This window comes from Sorex araneus, chromosome 4 (genome assembly GCF_027595985.1).
Source record: "Sorex araneus isolate mSorAra2 chromosome 4, mSorAra2.pri, whole genome shotgun sequence".
Lineage (NCBI taxonomy): Eukaryota > Metazoa > Chordata > Mammalia > Eulipotyphla > Soricidae > Sorex > Sorex araneus.
This window is the reverse complement of record NC_073305.1, coordinates 76,896,383-76,919,934: the sequence shown is the minus strand read 5'-3', so window position 1 is coordinate 76,919,934 and position 23,552 is coordinate 76,896,383. Positions and strand designations below refer to the sequence as shown.

Below are 23,552 nucleotides of genomic sequence, written 5' to 3'. Positions count from 1 at the left end.
TTATCAATATTAATTTTTTTTGCTAAGCAAATTAAACAATAACTACTAGCACACAGCTCATCAAGAGTGACATCTCCACCTCTATTTTTGTTTACATTGTTCAGTGACTGAATTTTTACAAATGTCTTATCTGTTCGATCAAGTTGAACTTTGTGTGAGCCTGCCTTTCCCGGCGTTCCACCCAGACACCTTTCCCCATGGCTGGCCTTTACCTGGTGGCCTTTGCCGGTGGCTGGCTTTTCTACTGTTTCTTTTTTTTTGCTTTTTGGGTCACTCCTGGTGGTGCGAAGGGGTTACTCCTGGCTCATGCACTCAGGAATAACTCCTGGCGGTGCTCAGGGGACCATATGGGATGCTGGGAATCGAACCTGAGTCTGCTGCATGCAAGGCAAACGCCCTACCCACTGTGCTATCGCTCCAGCCCCACCACTGTTTCTTATTCAGTTCAGCCTCTTTCTGTTGTCTGCTGCTTTCCAGCCTACAGGCAACCTTTTGACGTTGGCATAGTGGCATTGATATATATTTTTAAACGAATTAATTCCTTTTTCCCTTTCTCTTGGTTTTTGGGCCACCCGTAGCAGAGCTCGGACTGGCTCTGCACTCAGGGATCAGTCCTGGCACTGTCTGGGGAGCCAAATGCATTGCCGGGAACCAACCCAGGTCAGCCTCACGGAAAGAGGGACGGTCGCCCCGACCCCATAACCATTCTTTTACCTATGTGTGGCAAACGTCTCTTCACAAGCTACCATTTCTTCACAAGCTGTTCCACCTTGGATGCCAATGTCATTTACCCTGGATGTTTGAGGGCTCTGGCCTGGGGGTGTGGTGTCTGAGCCTGAGTCCCCCTTCCTCCGGCTGTTCCTGTTCCCTTTTGCTTTCTGGGGGGGCTTCTGAGGCCACACCCATCAACGCTCAGAGCTCGCTCCTGACTCTGTGCTCAGGGATCACTCCTGGTAGGGTCGGGCGACCCTCTGCCGTGCCGTGCTGGGGGTTGAGCCGGGGCTGGCCGGTGAGGCCACCTTCCTACCCCTGTGTCATTTCTCTGGGTCCTCTGTTCCCTTAGGCCTCCCCATTCTCCAAGCTCACCAGGGGAGGCTCCTTGGGGCCGTGCTCTGAAGCCCGCAGGGCTTTATCTAATGGGATGAAGCGACTAAAGAGATTAGCCAGAGGCCGCGTGCCTCCAGCTTTTAATCTGCGGTGCCTGGGGGTCCCCTCTGGGCCGGGAAGGAAACAGCAGAAACTGCAGAGCTGCAAGAGCCGCCTGCTACGACTAAGCAATTAACAAGGTGGGGGGGAAGTGGGGGTGGTCTCTGCTCCGGGGGGCTCAATATGGATAGCCCCTGCTGCAACGGCTCCCTGCAGCTCGGACCCCCAGCCCCGTGCCCTGGGCCCTGAGTCCCCGGCCCCTGGGCTGGAGCGAAGTGGAGAGTGGCAGCTGAGCGGCGGGACGCCCCCCAGAACCAGCTCGCCACCATGGCCCTGCTCAAAGTCAAGTTTGACCAAAAGAAACGGGTTAAGTTGGCCCAAGGGCTCTGGCTCCTGAACTGGTTCTCGGTGCTGGCGGGCATTCTCCTCTTCAGCCTGGGGCTGTTCCTCAAGATCGAGCTCCGGAAGAGGAGCGATGTGATGGATAACTCGGAGAGTCACTTCGTGCCCAACTCCTTGATCACCATGGGGGCGCTGGCCTTCGTCTGCAACTCTCTGGCCGGCAAGATCTGCTACGACGCCCTGGACCCCGCCAAGTTTGCCCGGTGGCAGCCGTGGCTGAAGCCCTACCTGGCGGGCTGCGTGCTCTTTCACGCCGCCCTCCTCCTCGTGGCCCTCTGCTGCTTCCTGCTTCAGGGCTCGCTGGACGCCACGCTGGAGCAGGGGCTCCGGAACGGCATGAAGTACTACCGGGACACCGACACCCCCGGCCGGTGCTTCATGAAGAAGACGCTGGACCTGCTGCAGATCGAGTTCAAGTGCTGTGGCAACAACGGCTTTCGGGACTGGTTCGAGATCCAGTGGATCAGCAACCGCTACCTGGACTTCTCGTCCAAGGAAGTCAAAGAGTGAGTGGCCAGCCCTGTGGGCTCCATTCCCTGGCCCTTTCTTCCCCCACTGGGTGCTCTGTCTGTACAAGTTATCCCGACACGGAAAGGCGTCTTAGGTGGGGTCCTAGGGAGAGGACCAGAGATTACCTTTGTGGGGTTCCTGACCACGACTCAGAGGGCCTGGGGTCACTCTTGGTGATGCTCGGCCATCTGCATCAGATGGTGCTGTTTGGGCCCAGTGGAGCTGGGGGCCACCTGGGCCAGACCTGGTGGTGCATGGGGAAGCATGTGGGACCAGGGGCTAAACCTGGGGTCTTGCACCTGCAAAACAAGAACTCCAGCCCTTTGAGCGATCTCCCTGACTCGACAATCTAGCTTTGAAAAAAACCTGTATATTGGGACCGGAAAGATGCATTGGGTAAGGTATGTGGAACTCTGGTGCTATCCCCAGTACCACCGTTGGTCTCCTGAGACCCACCAGGACTCATCCCTGAACACAGAGCCCGGAGTAAGCCGTGAGCACTGCTGGGTGTGTCCAAAACCTCCAGCCCCATCATACACTCACTAATTTCACTTTCCCCTCCCTTTTTAAAACAATAAACAACGTTTCTCTATTTAGGTTTTGTGGCCACACCTGGTGGTGCTCGGGGCTTACTCTTGGCTCTGCACTCAGAGATGATTCTTGGTGAGGCATAGGGGACCCTCTGGGGTGCTGGGGACCGAACCCAGGTCAACCTTAGGCAAGTTAGCACCCTAAACACTACCCTTTCTCTCTGGGCCTCTTTCCTTCCTGTTGTCAATGATTGTGCGATGCCCCTGGCTAAGGATGTCACGTCATAGAAGCTGCTTCGAGGGGCTCCAGACAGGAGTGCCAGCAGGGACAAGGGTATTCTGAGATCACCCGCCACCTCCAGCCGCCCAGCCATGAAGCCGTGCCAGGCTGCAGGGGTAGAGCGGTTGAGATCACTGGTGGCTGGTCCTTGGGGCGTCTGCAGAGGGTGTGGGTGCAAGAAGGCTGAAGAGCCGCCCTGCGGAGACATCTCTCCGTCACTCATACCATCTGTGCGCAGTTGACAGATGTGGCCTGGAAGGGTAAAGTTCCCCTTTCCCAGCCTTTGCACACTGAGCGTCCACTCCCAAGGACGTGGACCTTGGGTCTGGAGGTGACCAGGGCGTCCGGGCTGGCCTGGAACCATCACGTGCCACCCTGGGGCTTCTCCTCTGAACTGAGGCGTGGCCACCTCCTGGCACACAGCAAGGCTGGTGCAATGCCCGCCGTGCTTCCACGCTGGGCGCACGAGGGCATACGCCTGTGGGGCCCTGTGTGTTCCCCAACTGCAAACGTTCCCTCTGGAGAGACCCTTGCCCACATGCCAGTGGTGGCAGCTATGCCCACCGCTCGCTCTCCCTCCCCCGTTGCCCTCGCTCAGGCCTGGGGCTCAGTGCTGATGCTGGGAGGCTGGCGAACTCCAGGGGATTTGCACCCGGGCGTGGGGCTGGCCACACACCGGAGCTCCAGATGGCTGGCGGCTATCTCGAGGGAGAAAGGAAGTCGGACTGAAGGTCACTGCGTGGTTTTAGTTCTCAGGGTGGGTGGGGGTGGGGGATTAGTGCTGCAAATCCCTCCTCAAGGAGAGGCTGGTAAATAGCTCTGTCTCCCCCGGATATCGGGTCCACAGGATGGCACGGGGCAGCATGATTTACATCCGTTTCTTTCTTTTTTTTTTTTTCTTTTAAACAACAGCCTGGTTTATTTTATTTTATTTTTTACCTTTTGGGTCACATCTGGCGATGCACGCATGCAAAGCAAACGCCCTACCTGCTGTGCTATCGCTCCAACCACACATCCATTTCTTGAAGCCAAAGGGACAAGTAGAACTTGAAGGGACAGGGCTGGAGCCAGAGACCAATGGGTTAGGTGTGTGCCTTGAGTATGGCTGCCCGGTGTTGTATCCCCAGCACCCTATATGTTCCCCCTAGCCCATCAAAATTGATCCCTGAGGGGCCGGAGCGATAGTACAGCGGGTAGGGCGTTTGCCTTGCACGCGGCCGACCCGGGTTCGATCCCCGGCATCCCATATGGTCCCCCAAGCACCGCCAGGAGTAATTCCTGAGTGCAAAGCCAGGAGTAACCCCTGAGCATAGCTGGGTGTGACCCAAAAAAAGCAAAAAAAAAAAAAAAAAATTGATCCCTGAGTGCTGAGCCAGGGGTCAGCCCTGAGCACCGCTGGGTATGCCCCCCTCCCACACCCCAACAAACTAAAAAATACCTGGGGATGCGTTTGAGGGGGCAGGAACGACTCAGCCTCCGTGAGTGGATGAGAAAAAGTCTTTCTGCCTTTCCCTGCAAGTTCCCTGGATTTTCTCCTGCACAGAGAAATAGATCTTAGAGAAATAGATCTCTCCAGAGTCTTCAGACCCAGCTCACCCCAGAGAGGAGAATTTCTCTAGGTGTTTGCCTCATAGTCCACGCTTTGAAAAGTTTAGACCAAGAGTCACCCAGCTCAGAACTGCTTTAACTCCCAATCTAGCTTAGCAGTGTGAGAGGGTCCTTTCTTTCCTGGGCTTGGTGGAGATTTTCTCTGTTTAAAATTATGGTGAGAACCTGAAGAAGAAAAATCACTTGTATCACTTGTCACTTGTCATCCGTTGTTCATCGATTTGCTCGAGCAGGCACCAGTAACGTCTCCCTTGTGAGACTTGTTACTGTTTTTGGCATATTGAATACACCACAGGGAGCTTGGTAGGCTGTGCCGTGTGGGCGGGATACTCTCGGTAGCTTGCCAGGCTTTCTGAGAGGGACGGAGGAATCAACCCAGGTCAGCCGCGTGGAAGGCAAACATGAATCCGCAGCCAGCACGGAGGTGGCTTGGGGCCAGGCGCGCTTTTTCCCAGCCCTTAAGCAGCACAGCTGTGGCTCCTGGTTACTCGGGGTTCCTGAGACTGCTAGTGTCTTCAGAAACTTTTTTTTTTTTTTTTTTTGCTTTTTGGGTCACACCCAGCAATGCACAGGGGTTACTCCTGGCTCATGCACTCAGGAATTACTTCTGGAGGTGCTCGGAGGACCATATGGGACGTGAGCAATCAAACCCGGTTCAACCTCGTGCAAGGCAAATGCCCTACCCTCTGTGATATCGCTATCGCTCCAATCCCAACTGCTGATAAAGATTCTTTTTTGAAGAAGAAAAATAGAAAAGGAAAATTTAGATTCTTTACTGTTGTTGTTGTTGTTTTGTTTGGGGGCCACCCAGGGATGCTCAGGGGTTACTCCTGGTGGTACCTAGGGCAGCACATGGGATGTCAGGAATCAAACCCAGGTCTGCCGCAAACCAGGGTAAGCTCTGGTCTATCACTCCACCCCAAGCCCAGATTCTCCTGCCAGCTGACCAGCAGCTGTTTATTTACTCACTTACTTTGTTTATAGTGCTCAGAGCATCAGTAAGGGCTGAAGATTAAGCCAGTAAATCTATAGTAAAGGATTTAGTGCCCCAATTTGCAACTTAGTAGCATAATTTGTATCACCTAGAACCACCAGTTCCCCCAACCTTATTGATTGTTTTGTATTTGGGGGCCACACCCAATGGTGCTCAGGGCTTACTCTTGGTGGACTGCTGGGGACCACATAGGCCACCTGGGACCAAACCTGGGGTTGGCCACTTGTAAGGCACGTGCCCTGCCTGCTGTACTGTCACTCTGGCCCTCCCCAGCCTTCCTGAGACTTGACTGTCATGTTACATTGTAAATTCCAGCTGCTCCACCTGCGGATGGAAACGTGTCTATCAGTAACAGCAAAAGACACCAGCAAAGCCTTAGCAGATGACGCGTCACAGTCATCTCATGCTATTTTTTGCAGTGGGGTCTTCTTTAGTTATGTATTTATTGTGGAGTAGGGGCAGAAATCTAGGGCCTTGTATGTGAAGGCAAGTGTCCTGTCCCTGAGCCACGTCCCCAGACTTTTTAATGTTATATTTTGGGGGGAAGAATTTCTTAATTTTTATCTAAAAATTATTTAAAATTTATTTTTTAACTGAATCATAGTGAGATACACAGTTACAAAGTTGTTTATGATTGGATTTCAGCCATACAATGTTCCAACACCTTCACTTCACCAGACTGTATTTCCCACCACCAATGTCCTCGGTTTCCCTCCCCCCTCCACCTGCCTTTATGGCATATGGCAGATACTCTCTCTCTCTCTCTCTCTCTCTCTCTCTTTCTCTCTGTCTCTCTCTGTCTCTCTGTCTCTCTGTCTTGGAAGTTTTTAAAATTTTTTTGGTTAATTAATTTATTCTTTAACTGAATAACCATGAAATATGCAGTCACAAAGTTGACATGATGGGGTTTCAGTCATACATACAGTCCCAAGGCCTATCCCTCCACCAGCGCACACTTCCCACCACCAATGTCCCCAGTGTCCCCGCAACAGTGCAGAGTTTTGAAGATATGCTCCCTTAGCAAGTTTCAGGTATTTCCAGTGTGCAGTTCAGTACGAGACTGCCTGGCCAACTCTCAGAACTCACTCCTCTCATCATGTTCCTGGAAGTGGATATTCTTAGACATTATCCCCTCTGAATACTCTCCAGACTTTTGTCAAGACTATTTTTAATCTGCTTCCATTCATCTGGTGTTTTTCCTTTTCTTTTCTTTTTTCTTTTTTTTGAGTGAGTGAGTGAGTGAGTGAGTGTGTGTGTGTGTGTGTGTGTGTGTGTGTGTGTGTGTGTGTGTGTGTGACACCCATCTGTGCTCAGGGCTGACTCCTGGCTTTGCACTCAGGGATCACTCCTGGCAGTGCTCAGGGGACCATATAGGATGCTGAAAATTGAACCCAGGTTGGCTTCGTGCAAGGCAAGCGCCCTCCCCACTGTGCTATTGCTCCAGAGTCTTGCGATTGATCGTTCAGTGCTTGAATCAACTGAACTAAGGGCTGGCTGCACCCCCGGGAAGGGGCTCTGATGCCCGTCTATCACCAATAACGCGAGGCTTGTGCCTCTTCTGCTCTTGTTTTTGTCACTGAGGTGGGGGCTCACACTTTGTCAGGGCAGTGGGGACAGCATCCTGGTGATGTGCAGGGTGCTGGGGACTGAACTTGGAGCCTCATGCCTGCAAGCCAACACCCTCACACTGAACCACACCCCTGGGGACCCCCCTTTGACCACACCTTGCACTGCTCTGAGGGGTTCTCGGGGTCGTGCTGGGGGGAATCCAGCCGGGCTCCCCTTGGGCCAAGCCTGCGCCTGTTGAGCTTTCGCTCTTCCATGGGCCCCTGTAAAAGTTTGACTTTTCTCTAGGTGATACTGGGTTACAGGGATGTAAATATTCATCTTTGGAAGTGGTGCCCATCCCCCGCCCTCCCCACCAATCTCTTTCCACCACGGGCTCTCCCGTTGCCAGCTGCCAGGCGCTTCTCATTGGCCTGTGGCATCTCCTCATCTCTTTCTTCCCTTCTTTTTTGCTTTTTGGGTCACACCCGGCGATGCACAGGGGTCACTCCTGGCTCTGCACTCAGGAATTACCCCTGGCAGTGCTCAGGGGACCATATGGGATGCTGGGAATTGAACCCGGGTCGGCCGTGTGCAAGGCAAACCTGCTGCCCTACCCACTGTGCTATCACTCCAGCGCTCTTCTTTCTTTTCTTTAAAAAAATTTTTGTTGTTGATATTGGCCACATCCAGCGATGCTCAGGGGCTACTCCTGGCGGTGCACAGGGGAACATATGGGATGCCGGGAATCGAACCTGGGTTGGCGAGGCAAATATGTATTGTCGCTCTGGTCCTTGTCTTGTTTCTTTATATTCCACATAGAAGTATGGCCATCTTGTATCTGTCCATTTTCTTCCTTCCCGTTCTCAGGGGCCAGACCCCTCCCTGCCCCACCCTGTGTGTCTCCTGCTCTGCTGCTCAGACCCTGCAGTGCTCAGGGGACCTCCAGGTCACTCTTGCTTGTTCTTGGGCTGGTGGGCATGCAGGGCTGAGGTCCCCCCGACTCCGGACCCTGTGGAAGGCAATGCCTGGCCCCAGTCTTTTTTCTGGGGGGGAGCCCACACCTGGCGATGCACAGGGGTCACTCCTGGCTCTGCACTCAGGAATTACTCCTGGTGGTGCTCAGAGGACCATATGGGATGCTGGGAATCAAACTCAGGTTGGCCGCGTGCAAGGCAAACGCCCTACTCCCTGTGCTATTGCTCCAGCCCCCTTGGCCCCAGTCTTATCCCGGACCCTGTACCCTTCCCCCAGCCTCTCAGGGCAGCACCGGTGAGGCTTTTGCTTTTGTCTTTCTGCTTGTTTCTCTCACTTTCCTCAAAGTTCCAGGGAGAAAACGAATCTGTTGGCTCCTACTTTCCTCAAAGCGAGTCCTGAGGAGCAAAGGTAGAGCAGAAAGGCTCTCTCTCTAGCCCCTCCAGGGCCCCTGGGAAGGGAGAGGGCGCCCCTGGGCAGCGCCCTGGAGGGAGGGAGCTGCTGAGGGCAGGTTTGCCTGAGGATGCTGGGACCTGCACCCCTCCCTGCACGTGGAAGAACACAACAGAAAAAGCGCTGAGGGGCCAGTAAAAAGGATAGAGCATTTGCCTTTCACACAGCTGACCTAGGTTCGATCCCTGGCGTCCCATATAGTTCCCCCAGCACCACCCTGAGTGATTCCTGAGTGCCAAGCCAGGAGTAAGCCCTGAGCATCGCCAGGTATGGCTCAAAACTGCTCCCCACCTCACAAAAAAAAAAAAAGAAAGAAAGAAAGGAAGGAAGGAAGGAAGGAAGGAAGGAAGGAAGGAAGGAGGAGGGAGGGAGGGAGGGAGGGAGGGAGGGAGGGAGGGAGGGAGGGAGGAGGGAGGGAAGGAAGGAAGGAAGGAAGGAAGGAAGGAAGGAAGGAAGGAAGGAAGAAAGAAAGAAAGAAAGAAAGAAAGAAAGAAAGAAAGAAAGAAAGAAAGAAAGAAAGAAAGAAAGAAAGAAAGAAAGAAAGAAAGAAAGAAAGAAAGAAAGAAAGAAAGAAAGAAAGAAAGAAAGAAAGAAAGAAAGAAAGAAGAGTGTGGGCTGCCATGTCCCCTCCTGCCTGGGTCACTGTAGCATTTTCCTATTCACATCTTGATTCCTGATGGGGTTAATTAATCAATGAAGGATTTGGGGGGCACACCTGGTGGTGTTCAGGGCTTACTCCTGGCTCTGTGCTCAGAGCTTAGCCCTGGTAGGGCTCAGGGGACATTATGTGGTGCTGGGGATGGAACCAGAGTTGGATGTGTTCACCACAAGTGCCTTAATCCCTGTGCTCTCTCCAGCCCTGCAAAGTGAGTGGTTTTGTTTGTTTTGGGGCCACATCCAGTGATGCTTAGGGGTTACTCCTGGCTCTGTGCTCAGGGATCACTCCTGGCGGTGCTCGGGGACCAATATGGGGTGCCGGGGATGGAAACTGGGTCAGCCACATGAAGGTAAGTGCCCTACCCACTTCCTATTGTTATCCCTAAGTCCCCAAGACACAGGCGGAGGCTGACAGCTGACTTCCTGGCGAGGGCCCAGAATTGCGATGGGTTGTGGGACTCTAATCCACTCGACAAAGGCTTTAAACACTGAGGGTGCATTTAGACCCCAACAGCACACGCCAAAGTGTCAATTAAAACCTGGCAGGATTAACCACAGTTACAACCACCCATCAGAAGGGAGAGCAGGATATAGCTCACCCGAAGGAAATGTCCTGGACCCGCTCAGGTCAGGGCACACCTTTTCCCGACCTGTGCCAGACAGATGTTGTCGTGAATTCACAGACAGCACGGAGGCGGCTTGGGGCCGGGCGTGCTTTATCCCAGCCTTTAGCAGCACTGCCGTGGTTCCTGGTTACTGGGGGTTCCCAAGACTGCTAGTGTCTTCAGAAACCTTTTTTTTTTTTTGCTTTTTGGGTCACACCCAGCGATGCACAGGGGTTACTCCTGGCTCATGCACTCAGGAATTACTCCTGGCAGTGCTTGGAGGACCATATGGGATGCTGGGAATCGAACCCGGGTCAGCCTCGTGCAAGGCAGACACCCTACTCATTGTGCTATTGCTCCAGCCCCATCTTCATAAACCTTTTACCCAAAGGCTGTTGCTGTCCTGGATAAGTGATGCTTTCCAGAATGATAACAATAACGTCAGCCTACCGTTAAGCTGATTCTGGTCCTAACAATCGCTGGGCCCTGATTTTTACAACCTTCCCCCAGTCTTTGTGCGTAGAGCTTCTCCTTCCGGGGGTCCAACTTTCTGCATCTCACCGGGGTTCCTGAATCTCAGATGGGTTTCTGTTGGGGTTTCTTCTGGGGGAGGGCGCCCCCAGCTGTGTTCAGGGCTTCTTCCTGACTCTGTGCCCAGGAATCACTCCGGGCCAGCTCTGGAGTCCACAGTGTGGGGCTGGGATTGAACCCAGGTAGGCTGAGGGCAAGTTTGATCCTGCCCTGCCACCTGCACTATCTCTCCAGCCCGCAAATGAGTTTCTGTCACTCAAGAGCCCCCACGCCCTTGGGTGGGTTGGGTTTGGAAGCACCAGAACTTTTGCAGTCCCCATCCCTGCCTGCCTGCAAAGGAGGGACGGGAGGAGAAGAAAGGGCCTCTCCATGGGCAGGTCTGGCGCCTGTGGCCCGGTTGGGGTCTGCAGTCTCTGCCCGGGACTGTTCATCCGGGCGACTCAGAGCCTTGCAGCTGGGCCTGCAGCCTCTCCAGCCCATGAGGCGCTGGGTTCCGGCATCCAGGTTCCCCCAGGAATGGAAGGGGAGCCCTGCTTCAGGGTGGGTGGAAAGGAGGTGCGGGAGACCACCTTGCCTTGCATGTGGCTGATCAGGGTTCAATGCCCAGCAGCCCACATGTTCCACCACACACTGCCAGGAGTGATCCCTGAGTGCAGAGCCGGGAGGAGGCCAGGAGCACTGCTGGGTGTGGCCCCCAAACAAAAATGAATGAACAAAAACAAAAATATCAAGGGTTGGGGCCAGTGCGATAGTGCAGTGGGTAGGGCGTTTGCCTTGCATGTGGCTGGCTCGGGTTCAATCCCCAGCATCCCATATGGTTCCCTACCCCAGGAGTAGTTTCTGAGTGTAGAGCCAGATGTAACCGCCGAGCATCCCTGGGTGTGACCCAATATAGCCCTCCCCCCAAAAAATCAAAGGTTGCTTTCAATCTGCACAAAGATCTCAGGTGGGAAGAGCTCAGGTTTTTTTTTTTTTTTTTTTTTTGGGGGGTCACACCCAGCGATGCACAGAGGTTACTCCTGGCTCATGCACTCAGGAATTACTCCTGGCGGTGCTCGGGGGACCATATGGGATGCTGGGAATTGAACCCGGGTCGGCCGCGTGCAAGGCAAATGCCCTACCCGCTGTGCTATCGCTCCAGCCCTGAGATCAGACTTTTAATATGAATTTACAGTTTAGGAGCAATAGTACAGTGGGTAGAGCACGTGCCTTGTATACAGTCAACCTGGGTTTGATCCCCGGCACCACATATGGTCTCCCACACCTCCAGGAGTGCTCCTGAGCTCAGAGCCAGGAGTAAGCCCTGAGTACCATCAAGCGGGGCCCATCCAATCCCTTCCCTCGCTCCCCCAACCAAAGAAAGAATTTAGAGTTTCCAGCCCCCTTCCGGGTCACACCCCAGACACCTGTGCACACACATTCACATACCTGCCTTACAGCTCTGGTGAGAGGTAGTTGGTGGTTCTTATTTTTTTCTGAACAAAGCGACTCCTGGTATTTTTTCCCCAGGTGTTGTTATCTGTGCTTATACATTAAAAAAAAAAACCAAACCAACAAACTGAGTTTTAGGGAATGTAAGGAATATTTCTAAAATTTCACAGTAGGGATTGGGAGAAGGTTTAAAAACCGGTTTTATCAAGATATAATTCATATGCCCTATAACATGCCCATCTGAAGTGCATGATTCTGGCCCAGGGCTGTGGCACAGTGGCAGAGCACTGGTCTTTTTTTTGGAGGGGGAGGGTTGGCAGCTTGCTTTTTGAGTCACACCCGGCGATGCTCAGGGGTTACTCCTGGCTCTGCACTCAGGAACCATTCCTGGCGGTGCTCATGGGACCCTATGGGATGCCGGGAATTGAATCCGGGTCAGCTTCGTGAAAGGCAAATGCCCAGCCCACTGTGCTATCACTTTGGTCTCATTTCACCAGGACAAATGCCTCTTTTTGAGGGTCTTGTTGTAAATCCAGATGTTATTTCCTTTGACCCGTAAATACTTCCAGAGGCAGTAACAGAACATTCAGAGGGGTCAGAGAGATAGCACAATGAGTAAGGTATTTGTCTTGTAGGTACCCAGCCTCGTACCCTGAGCCCGCCAGGAGTGAGCCCTAAGACCAGAGTCAGGAGCAAGCCCTGAGCACTGCCAGTGTGGCCCAAAAACTGAAGCCAAAATTAAAAATAAAATACCTAACACGCACAACATATATGCATTTCTCACACATAAAGAATAACGTTCAAGGGGGCTGGAGCGATAGCACAGCGGGTAGGGCGTTTGCCCTGCATGCCAAGGCCCACCAGGGTTCAATTCCCAGCATCCCATATGGTCCCCTGAGCACTGCCAGGAGTAATTCCTGAGTGCAGAGCTGGGAGTAACCCCTGTGCATTGCCGGGGTTGACCCAAAAAGCTAAAAAAATAAATAAAAATAATAATGTTCACGAAGGGCCGGAGCAATAGTATGGGTAGGGCATTTGTCTTGCATGCGGCTGATCCAGGTTCGGGCCCCGGCATCCCATATGGTCCCCCGAGCACCATCAGGAGTGATTCCTGAGTGCAGAGCCAGGACTAACCCCTGAGCATCTCTGGTGTGACACCAAAAGCCATGATGATAATAATAATAATAATAATAATAATAATAATAATAATAATAATAATAATAATGTTCATGGAACCTGGGCGCTGTCTCAGCAACTAAAGCATTTACTTGCTTTGCAAGCATAAGGCTGTGAGTTCAATCCTTGGTGCCACCGCATGTGCTGAGTGTGACCCTGGCATCCCTGCCATTCATGGCTGGCATCCTTGCTGTTGGCAATCCCCAGCAATCAACTCACAGCTGCGTGTAGCCCCCAAGCCCAAACATAACAGCACAGGAGAAGAACGTGCTTGCTTTTTCGCCTGTTTGTTTGCATCTCTCGCAAGCGCAGCGGGACGTGAAATGGATGGCGTCCATTCCCAAGCGTGATCCTCCTTGTCTGGCTGGCTCAGGAGGGCTTGTTCGAGACTAGCCCTACTTTTGTGGGTCTCTAAGTCTCTTTTGTCTTGGAAGTCACTCCCTTTTGCCTGCCTCATGTGCGTGAGAACTGGCTTCTTGTTCTCATTTGGGGTGGCTTCAGTTAAGCAATGTCATTGAACTTGCTCTTTAGACCCCTAAAGTTCTCTGAGGCCCAGCGGCCAGGTGGGACAGCCCACTTTAGGCGGCCCTGTGTGTCCTCCTGTACCTCAGAGCTGGTGGCACCAGGAGCTGTAGAGGAGGGCCTGAGATGCTCAGTTTGAGGGCCGAAATTGAACCCCAACCATCACACCTTCCCGTCTGGCCCAGGGAACACAGACTACAGTGTGTGTGCTTGCTCTGAACAATTATAGACACCTCAAGACTTAGGGAGGGAGCTTGAGTGATAGTACAGTGGCGAGGGCGTTTGCCTTGCACATGGCCGGGTTCGATTCCTGGTATCCCATATGGTCCCCCGAGCAACACCAGGGGTAATTCCTGAGTACATGAACCAGGAGTAACCCCTGAGTGTTGTTGGGTGTGACCCCCCCAACAAAAAAGAGTTAGACAGAACTGAGTCTCCTCAGACTAGGGCTCCCTGGGGACAGGGTTCTGTCCCCTCAGACTGGGGCTTCCTGAGGACAGGAGTGTGTCCCCTCAGGCTGGAATTCCCAGAAAACAGGGCTGTGTTCCCTCAGACTGGGCCTCCCTGAGGACAGAGCCCAGGTCAGTATGGGGGATAATAATGTTCTGGCTAATGAAAGTCAGAGTTTCTTAGGCACCAGCCTGGACCCTCTTGGGGTCCCACACCTTAACATAGCTCTGTCTTCCCCCTTCCAGAAATGTCATCTGTTTACTCAGGACTGTCCTGATTACAAGCCCAGATTAAGGCTCCGTCACCTTCTTAGACAAAGCTGGTGGCAGAGCTCCTTAGGGGAGAGCGGCTATTTATGGCAGAATGTGTCCAGGCTACAAATCTACAGCGCAGGCTGGGAGGGTCCCGGTGGTACCCACTCTGCCCCTCCCACAGCTGCACCTCACGCAGCTCCCCCTTCCCTGGAAACACATGACAGATGAATTAACAGCTCAGAAAGGCTTGCTGTGTGGAGGACGGGACAGGTGAGTCCCCAACGAGTGACACTGGGAACCTCTCATCTTCTGAGAGCTGCCCCAGTTTCTCCTGTGAAAACATTATCAGTGCTAGACAGATTAGATGGAGATTGAACAGGATGACATGCCCTGAGCATTTGCATCAGAGCGAGCGCCAGGCTTGCGCTCCTCTGAAGAAAGTCTGGAGGCACCTTACTGGGAATCTGGGCTGGGGGGGGGCAGTCTGAGGGGCCATAGTCCCCTGCTCATGAAGCCCCAGTGTGAGAAGACAGCCCCATCCTCAGGGAGCCCCCATCTGAGGGGACAACAACCCTATCCTCAGGAAGCCCCAGTCTGAGAAGTCATAGTCCCTTCCTCCAGGAGCCCCAGGTTGAGGGACCAAGCCTGTTTTAGAGAGCCCCAATCTGAGGGGACACAGTCTGTCTCAGGGAGCCCCAGTCTGAAGGGACTCAGTCCTGGTCACATGGAGCCTCAGTTGGAGGGGTCATAGCCCTGTCCTCAGGAAGTTCCAGTGTGAGGAGACAGTCCCATTCTCAGGGAGTCCAAGCCTGAGAGAACACAGTCTTGTCCTCAGGGAGCCCCAGTTCAAGGGGACACAGTCTTCTCCTCCGGGAGACCCGGTTTGAGGGTACACAGTCCTGTCCTCAAGGAGACCAGTCTGAGGGGACACAGCCTGTTCTCAGAGAGTCCCAGTGTTGGGGCACATAATCCTGTCCTCAGGGAGCCCAAGTCTGAGAGGACTCAGCCCTGTCTCAGGGAGCCCCAGTCTGAAAGGACACAGTCCTATCCTCAGGGAACCCTGATCTGAGGGGACACAGTCCCCTCCTCCAGGAGCCCTAGTCTGAGGAGCCACAGGCCCATATTCAGGAAGTCCCAGTGTGAGGAGATAGTCCCGTCCTCAGGGAGTCTCAGTCTGAGAAACACAGGCCTGTCTTGGAGCCCCAGTCTGAGGAGATACAGTCCTCTCCTTGGGGACTCCCAGTGAGGGGACACAGTCCTATTTTTGGGGAGCCCCAGTGTGAGACACATCTTGTCTCAGGGAGCCCAGTCTGAGGAGACACAGCCCTGTCTCAAGGTGTCCCATTCTGAGGGACACAGCCCTGTCTCAGGGAGTTCAGTCAAGGGGACACAGCCTTGTTCTCAGGGAGCTCCAGTCTAAGGGGACACAGCCTTGTCCAGGGAGCCCCAGTCTGAAGTCACGTAGAGCCCCAGTCGAAGGGACAGAATCCTGTCCTCAGGGAGCCCCAGTGTAAGGGGACACAGTCTTGTCTCACAGAGCCCCAGTCTGAGGGGAGACATTTTGTCCCCAGGGAGTTCAGTCTGAGGTGACAGAGCCCTATTTCACCGAGCCCCAGTCTGAGGGGACACATCATGTCCTCAGGGAGCCCCAGTCTGAGAGACACAGGTCTCCTCCAGAGACCCAGGGTGAAGAGACATAGTCCTGTCCTCAGGAAGCTCCAGTCTGAGGGGACGTGTCCCTGTTCTCGGGCATCCCCAGTCTGAGGGGATATAGTTCTATTCTTAGGGAGCCCCAGTTCTAGGGGACAATAGCCCTGACCTCAGGGAACCCCAGTCTTGGTGGGGACAGAGCCCTTTCTCAGGGAGTCCCAGTATTAGGGGACACAGTCTCGTTCTTCGGAAGCCTCAGTCTGAGGGGACACAGCCCAGCTCTATGGAACTGCAAAATGAGGTGGAGACCGGGCCATGAGGGAGGTCAGTGGGATGGGGACATTCAGAACTCACTGCCACTCAGTGGCCTATCTGTCTCTTCAGATGCCCCTGTGGCTGTGTTGAGGTCTGGGGTCTCTCCCCAAGTGTGGGAACACTGAGATACAGTGGAAGGGATTAGACTGAGGGAGTGCCCCATTGTCCCTGGGCATCCCCCCAGACTGGCCCGGAGACTCTGAGGGTCCTGGGGGGGTCACTGCCGAGGGCTGGCCTTGCAGGAGGCCTGCCCTGCTGGGCCTATGTTCTCCTTGCAGAACCATTTGGTGGTTGCAAGGTTCAGCCCTGCCTGTGTCCCCCATGGTGAGGAGCCAGACCCCAGTGCACCCAGGGGACACCCCCTTCATAGAGGACACCCGCCTTCCTCGCCTCCTTAGCCCTCCTCCCCCACGCAACCTCGCTTTCCTCCATGAATGAGTGTGGCCCAGGGATCACGGCCTGTGGTCCTGGGATGGAACATGCTGGGTCCTTCCTGGACCCCCAGAAGAGCCGAGGCGAGGCCACACACAGATACTGGGGAAACATGCTCAGGGCAGGGGTGCTCAAGACCCCCCGAGAGGGAGCCTCTTCACTGTCAGGATAGCAACCCCCGGGGGTGGCTCCTGGCCGACTGAGGGGACCGTAGGGGATGCCCTTGGGGAAATCTCCTAGGTGGTTCTCAGGGGGCCCCTCTTGGGGGTCACAGCAGCTGCACTGGCAGCTCAGTTTAAGGGCCAATGACGTGCCAGGATGACCCGGACAATCCAGCTGTACCAGAGCCTCCACGGCCACACCTGGGGACGCCTGAGGAGCGTCTGGGAGCCACAGGGAACTGGGCTCAGCCTCGCACAAGGTGAGCGCCTGGCCCTGGTGCTCCCTCTCTGGCCCCTCTCTTTCCCTCTCTTTCTTTTCTCTCTCTCTCTCTCTCTCTCTCTTTTTTTTTTTTTTTTTTTTTTTTTGCTTTTTGGGTCACACCCAGCGATGCTCAGGGGTTACTCCTGGCTCTGCACTCAGGAATTACTCCTGGCGGTGCCTGGAGGACCATATGGAATGCCGGGGATTGAACCCGGGTCGGCCGCAGGCAAGGCAAACGCCCTCCCCGCTGTGCTATGGCTCCGGCCCTTTCCCTCTCTTCTTTTCCTGGCCCATTCCCAGCAGTGCCTAGGAGCTATTCCTACCTCTTTTCCCAGGGGTCACTCTTGGCCATTCTCAGGGACCCTAAGTGATGCCGGGGACTCTAACTGGGCTCCCGGTCACTGTGGCCTCAAGTGGGGCATGGACCTTCCCTCCTGTGCGGTCTCCCTGCCTCCTCCCAGCCCCCAGGTTTTTACTTCTAAATCCCGTTTTGATTTTTGCTTTTGGGTCCCACTCAGGGCTGCTGGCTCTGTGCTCAGCACTCCAGGCGGTGCTGGGGACCAAAGCTGAGGCGCCCTGCGTGGAAAGCCCGGGTCTGGCCCTTTAAGCAGCTCCCTGGCCTGGCTGCTTCGTTTAGGATTTGGAAGCCAAGTTGGTGTATGTCTGTCTGATGTGCTCCACCACAGAACAGTGGCTGCGGCCCAGATGCCCTGGTTGCAGGAGAGGGGTGGGGATATGGAGAGAGGGGGAGAAAGAGGAGAGAGAGAGGGAGAGAGAGAGGGCGAGGGAGAGAGAGATAGAGAGACAGAGACAGAGACAGAGGCAGAGAGACAGACAGGGAGAGACAGAGAAGAGAGACAGGGACAGAGACAGAAAAAGAGGAAGAGTGAGACAGAGAGGGAGAGAGGGAGTGAGAGCAAGAGAGAGGGGGAGGGAGAGAGAGAGGGAGAGAGATAGAGAGACAGAGAGAGACAGAGACAGAGAAGAGAGACAGAGACAGAGAGATAGAGAGAGAGGGAGAGAGAGACTCAACAGAGAGACAGAGATATAGAGAGAGGGAGAGAGCTAGAGAGACAGAGGGACAGAGAGAGACAGAGAGACAGACAGGGAGAGCCTGGAGGCCCAGGGCACAGGTAAGAGCTCCATGTCTGTGTGAGGCGTCGTCTCATCTGCAGTACTAGCCAGTTTAGTAACATGGTGACTACAATAAAATGAAAGAGCACTGCCACTGGGGGCAGTGGCAGGTGACGTCACCACCACCACAACCTCGTCCCCTGTGCTGTAAGACAATCTTAACAGAGCCAAAAGGGCCAGCACAGGCCAGGGACAGTCCTGTGTCCTCAGGCTGTCCCCCTGCCTCTGCTCAGGTCCTGGGCGTCAGAGTGGGGCTTCTGGAAACATCTGTGGGGCGGATCTGCTGTATGGTGCTCTGCCGGGGCCTGGGCCTGGGGGCATCAGCACAGTGGACGAGCCCCTCTCCCCTCGCTTGTTCCCCCATATGGGAGGACGGGGTCCAGGCCTCAGCTCTCGGGCCGCCTGGCTGTGGGGGGCACGGCACGCTCCGAGGGCAGGGCCGGGGCCGGGGAAGGGCTGCTGGGGGTCTCCAGCGTGGGGAGACGGCCGGGGCGGGCCTCCAGCCTCTGCCTCTCTTGCAGCCGCATCAAAAGCAACGTGGACGGGCGGTACCTGGTGGACGGGGTCCCCTTCAGCTGCTGCAACCCCAGCTCGCCGCGGCCCTGCATCCAGCAGCAGCTCACCAACAACTCGGCCCACTATAGCTATGACCACCGGACGGAGGAGCTGAACGTGTGGCTGGCGGGCTGCCGGGCCGCGCTGCTGGCCTACTACGGCGGCCTCATGAGCGCCATGGGCGCCGCCACGCTCTGCGTCTGGCTCCTGGAGGTAGGCACAGGCGGGGGCGCCAGATGCGCCTGGGTGAGGGGTGGGCGTGGGTCTGGACTCCGTTCTTTTGGGGGGTGCACACCTGGTGATGCTCAGGGGCTCCTCCTGGCTCTGCCCGCAGGGATGCCGGGATGGAACTCAGGTGGGCTGCATGCAAGTCCTGTGGCCCTGCCGCTGGCCTGTGCCTCTGCCCCGGACCCCCACCCCTGGGGCAGGCTGTGGGTCACACTGTCCCTGGCCTGTGCTGGCCCTTTGGGCTCTGTTAAGATTGTCTCACAGCACAGGGGACGAGGTTGTGGTGGTGGTGACGTCACCCGCCACTGCCCCCATGCAGGCCCCTGTGACTACCCCCCTTGATTTTTGTTTGTTTTTCTCCTTTTTAGCCCTAGACTGTTTGTTGAGTTCATATGCACGGAAATTTTCTTTTGCTTTTTGGGTCACACCCAGCGATGCACAGGGGTCACTCCTGGCTCATACACTCAGGAATTACTCCTGGCAGTGCTCAGGGGACCATATGGGATGCTGGGAATCGAACCCGGGTCAGCCGTGTGCAAGGCAAACGCCCTACCTGCTGTGCTATGGCTCCAGTCCCCAAATGTACAGAACTTTAGTCTCTGCTTCCTTGTCATAGTGGGAGCCAGGGAGTGAAACCCAGGACCCTGACAAGGAAGGCACCGGCCTACCACTGGGCCACACGACAGCCCTTCCAATGGCTTCTTTCCATTGTTTTTGTATTTTTTCCCCAGGGGGTGCACCCTGCAGTGCTCAGAGATTATGCCTCACTCTGCACTCAGGGATCACTCCTGGTGGGTTTGGGGACCATATGGGACTCCAGGGATTAAAGCTGGGTTGGCTGCATGTAAGGTACGTGCCCTTCCCACTGCATGACTTTCTTTCTTTTCTTTCTTTCTTTCTTTCTTTCTTTCTTTCTTTCTTTCTTTCTTTCTTTCTTTCTTTCTTTCTTTCTTTCTTTCTTTCTTTCTTTCTTTCTTTCTCTTTCTTCTTTCCTTCTTTCTTTCTTTCTTGCTCAGGAGTTACTCCTGGCTCTATACTAAGGGATCACCCCTGGTGGTGCTCAGGGCACCATACAGGGTACCAGGGACAAACCCAGAATGGCCTTTTTCAAGGTAAATGCCTTATCCAGTGACTCTGGCCCCACCTAGCCCCATTTTAAAATTAATTATTTTCTGCTTTTTGGGTCAGACCCAGTAATTCTGCACTCAGGAATTACTCCTGGTGGTGCTCTGGGGAACCATATGGGATGCTGGGAATCGAACCCTGGTTGACTGTGTGCATGGCAAACTCCATACTCTGTGCTATTGCCCCAGCCCCTAAAATTAATTTTTTTTTGAGTCACACCCGGTGATGCACAGGGGTTACTCCTGGCTCATGCACTCAGGAATTACTCCTGGCGGTGCTTGGGGGACCATATGGGATGCTGGGAATCAAACCCGGGTCGGCCACGTGCAAGGCAAATGCCCTCCTACCTGCTGTGCTATCACTCCAGCCCCTAAAATTAATACTTTTGTTTTTGTTTTTGTTTTGTTTTTTGTTTTTTGGGTCACACCTGGCGATGCACAGGGGTTACTCCTGGCTCTGCACTCAGGAATTACTCCTGGCGGTGCTGGGGGACCATATGGGATGCTGGAAATTGAACCCGGGTCGGCCGTGTGCAAGGCAAACGCCCTACCCGCTATGCTATCACTCCAGCCCCTAAAATTAATTCTTAATTAATTCATTTTGGCTTTGGAGCCACACCAGGCAGTGTTTTTCCCCTCCCCTCCCCACCGGTCCTTCCCCTCTCCCTGCTCCTCTCCTTTCCTCCATCCCCTCCCTCCCTCCCTGCCTGCCTCCTCCTCTTCTGTCCCCTCCTCTCTGTTCCTCTTCCTTTTCTCCCGGCTCCCCTCTCCCCTCCCCTCCCGCTCCCCTCCCACTGTAGGTCACGGAACTGCCTTTTAGTGCCTGGAGCCCTCACCCTAAGCCCCGCCCCACGGGCCCTGTCCTTGGTACTGAACACGGGTGCAGGTTCCTAGGGCTTGACCCGAGGAGACAGCGGGTCTGGCTTTGAGTGGGCAGCAGGAAACGCCCCTGAATCACGGGGTCGGGGAGGCTCACCTGGTCCCCAGAGGGGACGCCGAGAGGGGCCTTGGCCGAGGACACGCGCCGTTTCGGGAATGGGCAGCCCGGGCACCGAGAGCGCCTCTGGGGACCCTGGGGACGTTGAACCTGCCTGACGCGGGCACCGTCAGAGCCATGCCCGGGGGCTGACCCCCGCGTGGGGAGAGCAGGAGAGGAGCTCCCCGCCAGCAGGCCAAAGGGCGCCCCTGACAAGACGGGGGTGCCAGAAGTCAGCGGGAAGATGGGGGTCCGGCAGCTGCATCTCCATCCCGAATCGGGGTGCTGCAGAGTGAACCAGCACACAGGCACCGTCACCCGCACACCCCGCTCGGACCCAGGGCTCTGTAAGGCAGAATACTGTGACTGGTATGAGAGGACTGTTACAAGTGTAAAACAGTGTGGCAAGGACCTCCTTCAGGAGAGTGGGTGGGGTCAGAGTGGGATCACGCATACCTGGAGGTCTTCCTGGAGGTGGTGAGCTCTTCCACTGGATAGTTTAAACTTTCAGCGGCAATAACAATCACAACAACCTGAAACTTTGTCCATTATAAGGACCTTTCATGGTCTCTTTATAAAATGTTCCCAGATTGCATCTACTGGGACCATAAACAATGTGCTGTTTTTGTTATTGTTTGCAGTAGGTTGTGAAACAATCGCAGTACATGCTCATTTTCTTTCTTTCTTTCTTTCTTTCTTTCTTTCTTTCTTTCTTTCTTTCTTTCTTTCTTTCTTTCTTTCTTTCTTTCTTTCTTTCTTTCTTTCTTTCCCTCCCTCCCTCCCTCCCTCCCTCCCTCCCTCCCTCCCTTCTGGATTATTACTTTGGGTTTTTTTTTGGGGGGAGGCACACCCCCCAAAGATGCTCAGGGCTTACTCCTGGGTCTGCCATCAGGAGTCACTCCAGGTGGCACTCGGAGGATTGAACCACATATGGTGCCAGGGGTTGTACTATCTCTCCTGGGTACTCTTGGCTCTGTGCTCAGGGGTCACTCTTGGTGGAGCTCAGGGGATGCTGGGGATTGAACTGAGGTTGGTCTCATGCAAGGCAAATAAATGCCTTATGGTCTTTCCGACCCTGGAGATGACCTTTTAAATTCCACCCAACAGTTACTGAGTTACCCAATAAACACCAGGCCAAGGGCAGGGGTGAGGGCTGGGGGCATAGTCCGTGTTCACCAGGCTGAGTGTACGGGTGAATGTGGGAGCAGTGATGCTCTTGGGGAGGGCGCCCAGGGCGTGGAGGGGGCTGGGCGGGGAGGCGGCTACTGAGACAGGTCAGCAGCAGGCAGGCCCGCCCTCGCCCGCCCAGAGGCCACACAAGGTCCCGCAGGTGTTAAGTGTCCCCTCTCCGCAGGTGGCCATCACGGTGGGGCTGCAGTACCTGCACACGGCGCTGGAGGGCGCTGCGGAGGACGCGGCGGCGGAGAGCGAGGGCTGGCTGCTGGCGCAGAGCCTGCCGGACACGTGGCGGGCCTTCCTGCAGGGCCTGAAGCAGCTGGGCAAGGGCAAGCAGGTGGACGCCGCGGATGAGGACGCTGGCCCGGCCCCAGAGGCCGGCTGATGGCGAGGCCGCCCTCCAGCCCACACTGCCCTCGCCGGGCGCGGGCTGGCGAGGGGCCCCCTGCTCCCGGCACATAGGGGGGCCTGCCCTCCGAGTACTCAGAAGTCTCCTGCCCCCTCAGAGCGTCTGGCCCGCATTCAGAAGACTCAGAGAGTGAATGAGGGAGCCGGCGCTTGCCTTGCACGCGGCCGACCTGGGTTCAATCCCTGGCATCCCATAAGGTCCCTCGAGCACCGCCAGGAGTAATTCCTGAGTGCAGAGCCAGGAGTAAGCCCTGAGCATCACTGGGTGTGACCCAAAAAGTACTAAAAAAAAAAAAAAAAGTGAGTGGATCCCCTGTAAGCCCCCTGCCCTAGGACTTGTCGGCATGCGGATGGACTCATGCGGATGGACGCACCGGGACTCTCTGATGACCCCATGGGCCCACCAGGACCCTCTGGCAGCAGGATTCACTGGAACCCCTGGCTGCCCCTCTTTCACACGTTGGCCATTGCGAGCCTCTAACTGCTTCTTTTGAAATTCAGCGTAACTTGGAACATGGGTACGGGAGCCTGGACAGCGTCAGGCTACATATTGTCATTAAAGGAAAACAAGCCACACTGACACGTTGACCATGGTCCTGCTGGGCCGAAGGTGGGGACAGTGCCGTGCACAGGCCAAGGCACTGGGGCGGAGATGGTGATCAGGAGAACTGAAGAGATGCACCCCATCCCTACACACTCTCTCTCTCTCTCTCTCTCTCTCTCTCTCTCTCTCTCTCTCTCTCTCTCTCTCCTTTTATATTTCAGTCACTTAGTCAGGAGTGAACCAGGGGCTGAGGGAGCCACGTTGCTTGAAAGTTCTATAAAGCCTGTCCCCTAAAGGCCCAGCTCCATTGGCTGGCCCGCGGGGGCTCTGGGTGGGAAGGCTGCCCTTTGGTGGAAAAGGAGCAACATTTGGGCAGAAGACCACCCTTGGGAGCCAGGGCTTGCCTCTTGATCGGTGCAGGGACCCCCCCCCCCCACTCAGGTGGCATGACAGTGGCTGTGGAAACACCGGATGCCCAACGGAGGGTGACGCTTTCTCTCCCACCTCTCCTTCCTTCT

General features: G+C 55.0%; 1 protein-coding gene across 1 annotated transcript; it reads left to right on the top strand.

The window, feature by feature from the left end:
- The first annotated feature begins 1,473 nt into the window (after positions 1–1,473).
- PRPH2 (peripherin 2) lies at positions 1,474–22,548 on the top strand. Its single transcript, XM_004605800.2, has 3 exons — positions 1,474–2,054; positions 18,545–18,791; positions 22,261–22,548. Exons 1-3 carry the CDS (start codon positions 1,474–1,476, stop codon positions 22,465–22,467), a joined length of 1,035 nt encoding a protein of 344 aa, XP_004605857.1. The 3' UTR covers positions 22,468–22,548.
- Positions 22,549–23,552: the final 1,004 nt, after the last annotated feature.

Coding starts and splice junctions, on each gene's coding strand:
- PRPH2 (XM_004605800.2), top strand. CDS start 1,474: ATGGCCCTGCTCAAAGTCAAGTTTGACCAAAAGAAACGGGTTAAGTTG. Junction 2,055..18,544: donor TCGTCCAAGGAAGTCAAAGA/GTGAGTGGCCAG, acceptor CCTCTCTTGCAG/CCGCATCAAAAGCAACGTGG. Junction 18,792..22,260: donor TCTGCGTCTGGCTCCTGGAG/GTAGGCACAGGC, acceptor CCCTCTCCGCAG/GTGGCCATCACGGTGGGGCT.